General features: G+C 38.4%; 2 protein-coding genes across 6 annotated transcripts in view; one reads left to right on the top strand and one right to left on the bottom strand.

Annotated features, from left to right (window-relative positions):
- The first annotated feature begins 3,364 nt into the window (after window positions 1-3,364).
- GIMD1 (GIMAP family P-loop NTPase domain containing 1) lies at window positions 3,365-8,395 on the top strand. The gene is made up of 2 exons (XM_058192125.1): window positions 3,365-3,757; window positions 8,135-8,395. Exons 1-2 carry the CDS (start codon window positions 3,365-3,367, stop codon window positions 8,393-8,395), a joined length of 654 nt encoding a protein of 217 aa, XP_058048108.1.
- A 1,269-nt stretch (window positions 8,396-9,664) lies between these two features.
- Window positions 9,665-11,785, bottom strand: part of AIMP1 (aminoacyl tRNA synthetase complex interacting multifunctional protein 1) — a 28,377-nt gene continuing 26,256 nt past the window's right edge. For all 5 annotated transcript variants that reach the window (XM_058193155.1, XM_058193152.1, XM_058193153.1 and 2 more), the window contains one exon: window positions 9,665-9,910. In XM_058193155.1, coding sequence (XP_058049138.1) covers window positions 9,744-9,910 — 167 coding nt within the window. In that variant the 3' untranslated portion in view covers window positions 9,665-9,743. The remainder of the gene's footprint in view (window positions 9,911-11,785) is intronic.

Below are 11,785 nucleotides of genomic sequence, written 5' to 3'. Positions count from 1 at the left end.
GACAGATTGGACACTCATATCATTTCTAAATAACGATCATTCTGTAACTCATTAACTTTGATAAAGACTCGGTGTCTGTCTCACAGTGGTACATTTATCAAGATCTGCTTCAAAGCACAGGTTGACAAGAAGGAAGCAGAGCAGAACTTTATGGCAAAATAGAATAAGTAAGTTTTGGATGGTACCTGAGGATCAGATTGCTGCTTGATCCTATTACTATCTGAATATTGATATTTTTCCCTAAGTGCAGCGCTTTAAACATGAGTTTTGTTTAAGATTTACTGAGAATATGTTCAGGAGGCAGGTTTTTTTGTGTGATTTAAATTAAGGGCTAGCTTCTTTCAGAATTGTGTGTATGTATGTTTGTGTGTAGAATGCATATGTGAATATGTGACTGTCAATGGTGAAATCCAAATTTTTTTACTACTGGTACTTAGCCGTGGCTTGGTGGGCATGGTGTGGCTTGGTAGGTGTGGCTTGGCTTGGTGTGGCTTGGTGGGTGTGGCTTGGTGGTGTGGCAGGGGAAGGATACTGCAAAATTCCTATTCCCTCCCCACTCCTGGGGGAAAGATACTGCAAAATCTCCATTCCCACCCACTCTGGGGTCAGCCAGAGGTGGCATTTGCTGGTTCCCCCAAACTACTCAGAATTTCCTCTACCGTTCTCCGAACTGCTCAAAATTTCTGCTACTGGTTCTCCAGAACCTGTTAGAACCTGCTTGATTTCACCCCTGGACTGTGTGTGTATAATTTATAGTACACTTTCTTAATCATCACCCCAGTAAGCCCTGAATAAGCAGTACATATGACTAATTTAAATTAAAATAATCTATTTTCAGTGGAAGAACTTTAGATATTTAAATTGAGAAGTGGAAGCTTCCAATGTATTCCTCATTGCTTTTCAAGAGTAAAAGACAAAAGACCATGCTAGATCAGATTTTATGGAGCATTTTTGTGATGTTGAATGATCTCCTAGAATATCTAAAGTGTCTGCCACATTTATTTTGGTAGTTTGCCTTCTGCTGCTTAATGATGCTGCACATATATTTTTTTAAGACTACACATACTTCACATTGACTTTGGCAATCCAGGATTCTGAACACTTTTGCCTAGAATAATATAAATATAGATGTAGGATAAAAAGGAGGAGGAGATAAGGGAAAGGAATGGTTGCACTCAGTGAGTTAATCCTTTTCTATACAAATGAATATTGTTTCTGATTTAATTTCTGTTCCTAGAGGTATTCCTATGTTACTATTAAGGAAATACACGATCTCTTTCAGATCAATAGGTGACTTAGGAATAGTAGACCACCAAAGTTTTCTTTAGCTATTTAAAATTGCCATTTGAGGAAGGTGGGTTTAATTATATCATTTGCAAAAATACCATTTGACATATATTTCATGAGCTATTAGTATATGGAATGAAAATATAGTAGAATGTTATTCTTTATGACTCTTCTGGAAAGTTATCTATTTCTCTTGCAGTCTCTTGGCAAGTTCTTGGAACAACATATAGTAAGAAAGGTATTTTATTTCCAGAAGCGTGGGCAGTGAAAATATATTGGAATCATATTGTGGCAAATGAAGCCAAGGTGTTGCAGTGGTTAGAGTGCAGTACTGCAGGCACTTCAGCTGATTGCTAGCTGCAGTTCAGCAGTTCAAATCTCACCAGGCTCAAGGTTGACTCAGCCTTCCATCCTTCCGAGGTGGGTAAAATGAGAAGCCAAATTGTTGGGGGCAATATGCTGACTCTGTAAACTGCTTAGAGAGGGCTGTAAAAGCACTATGAAGTGGTATCTAAGTCTAAGTGGTATCTAAATCAAATATTCCGCCTGGATTATTGCAATGCTCTCTACATGGGGCTCCCCTTGAGATGCACCCGGAGGCTTCAGTTGGTCCAGAATGCAGCTGCGCGAGTGATAGAGGGAGTCTCACGTAGCTCCCATGTAACACCTCTCCTGCGCAGACTGCACTGGCTTCCTGTTGCCTTTCGGGTGCATTTCAAGGTTTTGGTTACCACCTTTAAAGCGCTCCATGGCTTGGGGCCTGGGTACTTACGGGACCGCCTGCTGTTACCTCATGCCTCCCACCGACCCGTACGCTCACACAGAGAGGGACTTCTCAGGGTGCCGTCCGCCAGGCAGTGTCGGCTGGCGACCCCCAGGGGAAGATCCTTCTCTGTGGGGGCCCCTACTCTTTGGAATGAACTTCCCCCTGGTTTACGCCAAATACCTGACCTTCAGACCTTTCGCCGCGAACTGAAAACATATTTGTTTGTTTGCGCGGGGCTTTCTTAAATTGTCTAGATTTTGAATTTTAAATTTTATTTAAGTCTTAAACTGGGGGTTTTAGATTTTTAACCATTTTAATTTTCGGCCAAATTGTATAATAAGTTTTTAAATTTACTTTTAATTGTACATTGTTTCTTTTTTACCTTGGCTGTACACCGCTCTGAGTCCTTCGGGAGAAGGGCAGTCTATAAATCTAATAAAATAAATAATAATAAATAAGTGCTAAATGCTAAATATTGGGTTTAAATAATAAGATTCACAAATATTTAACTATTTGGAAAAATTCTATTCTAAAAATAGATGAGGAAACCTTTCATTAGAAAGTCTAATAGAAAAGGATTATCATTTTAAACCAATTAAAGTTGGGATTTTTTCCAACTTCAATATGGTCTTCCCAATTCACAACACTGGCAATATTTTCATTTATGAGATGCTCCCTTATTTGATGAAATCTGTGACATCAGTAAAACCCATAATGTATCTTTATGAAATTAGACAATATTTATTTTTAGAGTGGGCATTGTTGGGGGTTTCAGTTCTTTAGCTCATGTTTGGAATAGCCCAGTCCACTTTAAAGATATTCTTCATGTTCTTAAAAATGATAAAATGGTGTCATGGATTTGAGATTCAAATTGATTCATTAAAAATACTGGATCCCCAAAAATGTACTTGGAAAGCTAGACATCAGTTTTTCTTTATTGTAGGTATAAAAAAATGAATATTTTATTGATCCAGATATGACCCTGTAATCATTTGGTATTTTTTTCAGAATGATATTTTAATGAAGGTAACTTACTTTATGGGCAAACTGTTAAATATTTTTTTAAAAAAACTAATATAATGTTGAACAAAGAGGTTCACACATCTGCTTAAAGATTGTGAAACAATGTCCAGTGCTATTGTTTTAATTCCTGCGAATGGCAATTCAATAGCTTCCTTCTTCAAATGGTCTTCCTAACCAATTAAGCTTAGCTCCAATATATAGTAGCAATGTCTGTATAGTGCTGCTACTTTTGCTAAATGATATTACTATTCACATGTCATTTCATAGGAATTTCAAGAGGGAAATACAATGTCTGACAATAGCAAGATGAGAATCAATCTCCTCTTGCTTGGAAGAACACAAAGTGGAAAAAGTGCAGCGGGAAACACTCTTCTGGGCAGCACGGACTTTGCCAGTTTTCTTTCCCCATGCTCTGTGACTACATCCTGCCACCTCGGCCGCAGCTGTGACATTTCAGATTTTGGGCGTCAGCAAGGAAGAGCGCTAACCGTGCAAGTCCGAGTGCTGGACACTCCTGGATATCCTCACAGCAGCCTCAGCAAAGAGCAGATCCAGAAAGACGTCAAAGATGCTGTAGCTCAGCATTTTGGAGAAGAAGGTCTGCACTTGGCACTTTTGGTTCTGAGAGCTGATGTTGTACTGTGTGAAGAAGAGGAAACTGCCACCATACAACTGATTGAGGTAATGTCCATGAGAAGCAGGGTTGCTATTCAGCAGGTTCTGACAGGTTCTGGAGAACCAGTAGTGGAAATTTTGACTAGTTCAGAGAACTGGCAAAAGCCACCTCTGGCTGGCCCCAGAGTGGGGTGGGAATGGAGATTTTGCAATATCCTTCCCCAGGAGTGGGGAGGGAATGGGGATTTTGCAGTATCATTCCCCAGGAGTGGGGAGGGAATGGGGATTTTGCAGTATCATTCCCCAGGAGTGGGGAGGGAATGGGGATTTTGCAGTATCCTTCCCCTGAAGTGGGGTGAAATGGAGATTTTGCAGTATCCTTCCCCTGCAGTATGCCATGCCCACCAAGCCATGCCCACAGAATCGGTAGTTTAAAAAATTTGAATTCCGCCACTGATGAGAATGATATATATATTGCCCCATCAACAGGGTTCAATGCTCAGAGAACTTAACATCAAACTACAATAGAAATTGCACTGGGCTGGGAGTTAAACTAAAATGTTATGAATTTAAAAAGTGAGATCTGCATGTGTGAATTCATCCAAATCCAGTTCTTACACTGAACTGAAATGTTCTGCCTATATGTGGTGATAGATTTGAACAAATAGAGATTTTAATAAAGGCAGTTTACAATTGGATTCCAAGGACTACAATTCTAACATAGAATATGGCCTGATAGAATAGAATAGAATAGAATAGAATTTTATTGGCCAAGTGTGATTGGACACACAAGGAATTTGTCTTGGTGCATATGCTCTCAGTGTACATAAAAGAAAAGATACGTTCATCAAGGTACAACATTTACAACACAATTGATGATCAATATATCAATATAAATCATAAGGATTGCCAGCAACAAGTTATAGTCATACAGTCATAAGTGGAAAGAGATTGGTGATGGGAACTATGAAACGATTAATAGTAGTGCAGATTCAGTAAATAGTCTGACAGTGTTGAGGGAATTATTTGTTTAGCAGAGTGATGGCCTTCGGGAAAAAACTGTTCTTGTGTCTAGTTGTTCTGGTGTGCAGTGCTCTATAGCGTCGTTTTGAGGGTAGGAGTTGAAACAGTTTATGTCCAGGATGCGAGGGATCTGCAAATATTTTCACGGCCTCTTCTTGATTCGTGCAGTATACAGGTCCTCAATGGAAGGCAAGTTGGTAGCAATTATTTTTCTGCAGTTCTAATTATCCTCTGAAGTCTGTGTTTTTCTTGTTGGGTTGCAGAACCGAACCAGACAGTTATAGAGGTGCAAATGACAGACTCAATAATTCCTCTGTAGAACTGGATCAGCAGCTCCTTGGGCAGTTTGAGCTTACTGAGTTGGCGCAGAAAGAACATTCTTTGTTGTCCTTTTTAATGATGTTTTGATGTTAGCTGTCCATTTGAGATCTTGCGATATGATATAACCCAGAAATTTGAAGGTTTCTACTGTTGATACTGTGTTGTCAAGTATTGTGAGAGGTGGAAGTATGGAAGGGTTTTTCCTAAAGTCTACCACCATTTCTACGGTTTTGAGTGTGTTCAGTTCCAGATTGTTTTGGTTGCACCACAAGGCTAGTCGTTCGACCTCTCGTCTATATCGGATTCGTCATTGTCTCGAATGAGACCAATCACTGTTGTGTCATCTGCGAACTTCAGTAGCTTAACAAATGGATCATTGGAGATGCAGTCATTGGTATACAGAGAGAAGAGAAGTGGGAGAGCACACAGCCTTGGGGGCCCTGTGCTAATTGTACAGGTATTTGATGTGATCTTGCTTAGCTTCACCTGCTGCTTCCTGTTTGTTAGGAAGCTTGTGATCCACTTACAAGTCTGTTCCGGTACCTGTAGCTGGTTTAGCTTAGTTAGAAGAATGTCTGGAATGATGGTATTGAATGCTGAACTAAAGTCTACAAAAGGACCCTTGCATAGGTCTTTGGAGACTCAAGATGTTGTAGGATGTAGTGCAGAGCCATATTAACAGCATCATCTGTTGATCTATTTGCTCGGTATGCAAATTGCAAGGGGTCTAAAAGCGGATTCGTGATGGTTTTCAGGTAGGAAAGCACTAGCCTTTCAAAGGTTTTCATGACTACAGATGTTAGAGCAACTGGTCTGTAGTCATTCAGTTCCTTGATGGTGGGCTTCTTGGCACTGGGATGATGGTAGAGCGTTTGAAGCAAGAAGGAACATAGCACATCTCTAGTGATTTATTGAAAATATGGGTGAAGATGGGGCCAATTGGTCAGCACAGACTTTTAAGCAAGAAGGAGTTATCTTGTCTGGGCCTGGAGCTTTTCCTGGCTTTTGTCTGTGAAATAGGTCCTGCACTTCCTTTTCTGTGATCACTAGGGGTTGTGAACCCAATGAAATGGGGTCAGTTGTAGGAGGCTTGGCTGTTGTTGGTGTGTCTGAGATGGGGTTGTGGAGATAGGTGGCTGTAGTTTCCTTTCAAACCTGCAGTAAAACTCATTCAGGTCATCTGCCAGTTGTTGATTACCTTCAGCCTGGGAAGGAGGTTTGCCATAGCGGTGATATTTTTAAGAGTTTTCCACATGTTTGCTGGTTCATTTGCTGAAAATTGATTCTTTAGCTTTTCAGAGTAGCTTCTTTTGCTGCTCTTATCTCCTTGTTAGTGCATTTCTGGCCTGATTGTACAGCATTTTATCACCTTTTCTGTAGGCTTCCTCTTTGGAATGTCGTAGCTGCTTAAGTTTAGGTGTAAACCAAGGTTTGTTATTACTGTGTATTCGCAAGTTCCTTGTAGGTACACATAGGTCTTCACAGAAGCTGACATATGATGTTACAGTATCTGTGAGTTCATCCAGGTCTGCAGAGGTATCTTTAAAAATATTCCAATCAGTGCAGTCAAAACATGCCTGTAGCTTTAATTCTGATTCCTCCGTCCAGGTTTTCACTGATTTAATTATTGGTTTTATGGCTTTAAGTCTTTGCCTGTAAGCAGGTACAAGGTGAATCATGCAATGATCAGAGTGTCCTACAGCTGCACGTGGTAAAGACCGATAGGCATCTTTTAGTGTTGTGTAGCAGTGGTCTAGAGTATTCTTGCCTCTGGTGGGACAATTGACATGCTGAAAGTATTTTGGTAGTTCTTTCCTTAAGTTTGCCTTGTTTAGATCTCCCAAAACAATGGCCAGTGAATCAGGGTGTTTGGCTTCAGCCTCCATGATTTGGTCAGCTAGAGTTCGTAATGCCTCGTTTACACAGGCTTGTGGTGGGACATAAACAGCAATTAGAAGAAATGAGGAAAATTCACGAGGCGAATAGTAAGGTTTGCAGTTGATAATTAGAGTCTCTAAATTGTTGTCACAGAATTTGTAAATTATGTTAAAATCTTGACACCAGGTTGAATTAATATATAGGCATAAGCCTCCTCCTTTCTTTTACCAGATGTTTCTGGAACCCTGTCTGATCGCTCAATTTGAAATCCTGGAATGTTCAGGCTGCTATTTTCAATTGATTCATTTAACCAGGTTTCAGAGAAGCATAGGACTGCTGAATTGCGAAAATCAGAATAGTATTTGTTTAAGAGGAGTATTTCATCCATCTTATTTGCAAGTGAGCGTATATTTGTTAGGAAAATTGAAGGCAGAGGAGTTTTAGTGCGAGTTCTTAGCTTGATTAAGATCCCAGATCTTTTACCTCGTTTCCTTCGTTTCCGTCGTTTGGTTTTTTTAGTAATCCATGGCTCCGTGGGAATTGCCTCCTCCTGTGTTAGAATCTCCTCCGTGTTTGTAAAGACAGGCGGGGGTGAGATTAAAGAAAGCTGCTCCTTAAAGAAATGTTCCTTAATTTTTAGCAGATGGTCTCGTGAGTAGGAAATCCGTAGTGAGTCACAGAGAACAATTAGAAATAAAGAAACAATTAGAGAGCATTTCACCGAGGCAGCCTTCGTCGGCGCCATCTTAGAAGAACTGTGAAAGGTATGCTAGTACACTTACTATAATTTTCAATTTGACCACAGGATGGTATGTTTATTGTGAGGAGTAATAAGCATGATAAATTTAAATGTTTACTCTATTAATCTAGTTTTATTGCATCCTTTTTCCTGTAAAGTTCAGAGTAATATATATAGCTTGCCCAACGTAGAGTATATGTCTCACTTAGGCAATTGTTAAGTCATCATGAGTTAAATCAAATTTTGCATGAAAAGGTTTATAGAATCACACAGAATTACTTGGATTCTGATTTTTACCAAACCTATACTTCCCAAAAGTTCCTTTGAAAGATTTGGGATTTTCCAACAATAAGAGGCAGAGGTAGGAATATTCCATTGCAGATCAAAGCCAATGGTTGGCTTATATATTGAAAAAGTTAAAATCATGTATGTAAAATAATTATTAATTAAGCCAATGTCCTTTTTTATTTTTACCTTTGCAGGAACTCCTTGGCCCTAATTGGAAGACTTACACTGTCATTTTATTTACTCATGCCGACCAGATTGAAAAATCATCATTTACTATAGACAAATATTTGCATAGTGCCTCGGACACACTACATAAAGTAATGCAGTTAGTTCAACAAAAATGCATTTTTATCGACAATCACGCTAGGTTTCTAAAACACGAAAACCTAAAAGCTTTAAGAAAAATTATGGAATTTCTAAAACAAAACAGTTTCCAGACCCTTCATGTGAAATAAACAATGCTATACATTTAAATAATTTACCATTTCCAAATTCTGAATTCTTTGCTGCTTTTATAATTCACTCTTTTGGAGGCATGTTGACTCAACGGTTAAAGGTGCTGAGCTCATCAGCTGGAGGCTAACAGCCAGAGTTCAACACCCAAGCACCACACAATGGGGTGAACCTTTTGGGATAGAGTTATTTTTTCCAGATTCAATTTCCATAGTATCAGATTGCAGTATACTATTGAAAAGTACTTATTTTCACCCAGTGTATCGAGAATGAATTTAATATATTCAACTCTCAAGGTGGTTTTAAAATACCTATATTTTGTGCACTAATCAAGCTACATTTCCAGAAAATAATATATTTTCAATACATTAAAATGTATTAATATTAGCTAATACTAACATGTTGATAACATCACTCTAGTTCTAAAATATATTCCTTGATCTCCCTTTATTTCTGAACTGAATTGTTCACGTTGGTGGATAACTTTTGAACTGAATAGTAGTCCTTCTGGTCATATCAGAGCTGTCAGCTGCATTCAGTAACACTATATTCCTAGACTTCCAGTAAGGGCTGTGGTTCCATACAGTATCACTGTGAGATGAGCCATCAAACAAAAGTGTATTGAATCTATTTCTTAAGAATTCCTCTATAATTGTTTTCATAGGAATCCCAATGATGAAATTCATCTGTTATTTATAGTGTTTCCTTTTTTTCTCTGGACCATGTATGGGCCATTTCTCTGGGCTATGTAGTATTAGAATCATTTGAACTAGGGCATTAATATATTACTGTAATAAATTTCACTAGTCTGACTACTACTTAATTTTTATGCATTAGCAACATACGAGTTTGGGAGATGGGAATCCTAGTTCCAAACTAGTTTCCAACCCTGCTTACAGATACTACAAAATGAACTAAAGGATATGGGCGTGCATGCATCATCTACCACTTATCTATGGCCCTGATTAATGCTTGTTTTCAATTTTATACAAGCAATGAACCATGAAAATTTGTATTTTTGTTATATATTTTTTTCAAGTTGAGTCTAACTCAAGTTACTAATAGATTCTTTCAGTTTTCTCACCACAGTACAGACGTTGTTGTCATTCCCTTCTTTCAGAAACTTTCTTCAACTTTCTTATCTAGTGTCTACCTTCTCGTAATCCTTGGGTATCTTGTAGTCAATATTAACCAGGTCTGATATTACTAAGTTTTTTAAGTTTTTAAGCCAAGGTCATCTGTAAGGTTGTAATAAAATGAATGAGACACGGTTTTCAGTGAGGCAATATTTATTTATGTTCATGTTTTTCTCTTCAAAATTATTTCAAACTTTTCCAAGCTTGCTTTCATTTATTTGATTCCACTGTTGGCCATTGAGGGAGCCCTGCACACACCTTTCCCTTTCACTTCAAACGGTACTCCTTTGTACGTAGCAATACATTGGTCATTAGTCTGAAGATCAGGTTGGATCTGCTCCCATATTTTCTTCTTGGGATTAAGTTCTTTCTCAGGTTCACCTTTTTAAAAAAGAAAAAAAGGAAGATAAGAAAGTGAAACGAAGAATTTGCACTCATAATCTTTCACAATATAAGGGAAGTGATTTACATCAGCAGTTCCCAACCTTTGTGGTTTGGAGATCCAACGGGGAGTGGGGGGGGGAGGAACCAGGCCACGTGATGGGTGGGCCGATGCGGATGTGCACGTAGGGCTGGTGCGCAGATGCATGTGTGTACAGCATAACTTAATCGTCCAGCCTAGTTGCAAATAGTACATGGCCCGGTAGTACCAGGACTGTGCAGTGGACAAAGTTCAAAAAAGGTATTTGTTTATCCATCCACCCATCCATCCATCCATATCCATCCATCCCAATCTCTTGTGAAACCTTAGTTGAGAAAAATTGAACTTAAACTAATAATATGAGTTGAAGAAAAATCAAAACATTGTGCACTTCCTCTCCTCCTCCTTCCTTTCTATGACTAATTATTACAATATACCTACAGAAAGATTATTAACCACAGTAAACTGACTTGGCTTCTAGCCAATATATAAAATAATGGTTTAAAACTGATTTAAAATTCCAGCCGGCAGCAATGAAGGGTATCTATGAAAATTAATAATCAACCCTATTTAGGTCTGACAAACTAATTTAATATCATCTTCAAATAGTATATACAATATAAAATACATTATTTTGAGTTTGTTTTATCTCACCTTTAAAAAAAAATAACTTGAGTATGTTCAAAATGATTAAGAATAAAATAATGCAGCCTTCTCCATGTAACCTAAAGTTATGGGATAGTAAGAGTTATGCCATTTTTTTGTTGTAAATGATCCCGAGGTTACAACACAGCAGTAGAATAATACAATGCCCACGAGTAAGATTATGAAAACCATTTAAGTGAGCTAGGTGTTCTGCTTCCCATCAAGACCATGCAGAGTAGCAGTAATGCTTTGTTCCTTATTTCCTTAGTAAGGGACTCATACAGCAATCAGTGAGCTTACTGTGAGCATATCTTCTAAAACGAAGAATTCATCTACCATCTGAAAGCCCTTGTGTTAGGTACATATTATTGGAACTAAATCCAGACATTCTACACATTTGAATTTTATTCATAGCCCAATAGAACAAGAAACAATTTAGTATCTGTCAGGTACTAGAAGATACCGTATGTAGATTAACAGACAGAGAAACCATGCTGTTGACTTCCTATTCCTGTTTGCAAGAACAGATGGATATCAAAGGAAAACTAGCTCAAAGATCTACCTGGCCTATCATTCTGTTTCTACAAGTGACCAAACAAATAGCTACAAAAAATCCTGAAGCTACATGTGAATATTAATAGGTTCTTCCTATCAGTACTTGCTAGCAAGTACTCGTCTTCAAAGTAATGCTGCATTAGGAATTGTTTGTGACTATTAGCAGTCACTGGAAACTTTAGCCACCCTCTGAACGGAAGACATTTCTAGCCTTTATTTCATTTAAAAACAATAGTTAACTGAAGCTATTTTAAAAGGCAGGAACAGATATGCTGCAATATGGGAGGAATATTGTTTTTTTTAAATAAATCCCAAGCCCAATATTCTCCTGGAACCCAGAGATTTAAACAATTTAGTACCTGTAAAAGATAAAAATTACAGCAAGTATAATAGAATTAGGCTGGAGAACAGCCTTTCTGGGTGGAAACAGTAGTCAAACTCTTCAGAAGTAGTCTGGAGTTGTTATATAAGTACCAGGGAGTAAAATCTGACTCCCCCTTGAATGCCATTGGATTTTATCTAGTGTTTCCCACAGGTAATCTGCCACTATGGGAAGACTCCTGTGAAATAGGCGTTGAGCAATAAAGTAGCTCTCATTTGTATTCTACATATGGGGGTCTGGTTCTTCGCACCTG

This window comes from Ahaetulla prasina, chromosome 8 (assembly GCF_028640845.1).
Source record: "Ahaetulla prasina isolate Xishuangbanna chromosome 8, ASM2864084v1, whole genome shotgun sequence".
Lineage (NCBI taxonomy): Eukaryota > Metazoa > Chordata > Lepidosauria > Squamata > Colubridae > Ahaetulla > Ahaetulla prasina.
Note: the sequence above shows the minus strand (reverse complement) of the source record. Positions and strands in the feature narration are given on the sequence as shown.

Bases quoted from the DNA above. Each gene is read 5' to 3' on its own strand.
- GIMD1 (XM_058192125.1), top strand. From the start codon at position 3,365: ATGTCTGACAATAGCAAGATGAGAATCAATCTCCTCTTGCTTGGAAGA. The intron at 3,758-8,134 runs GTAATGTCCATG...TTACCTTTGCAG, and splicing joins CCACCATACAACTGATTGAG to GAACTCCTTGGCCCTAATTG.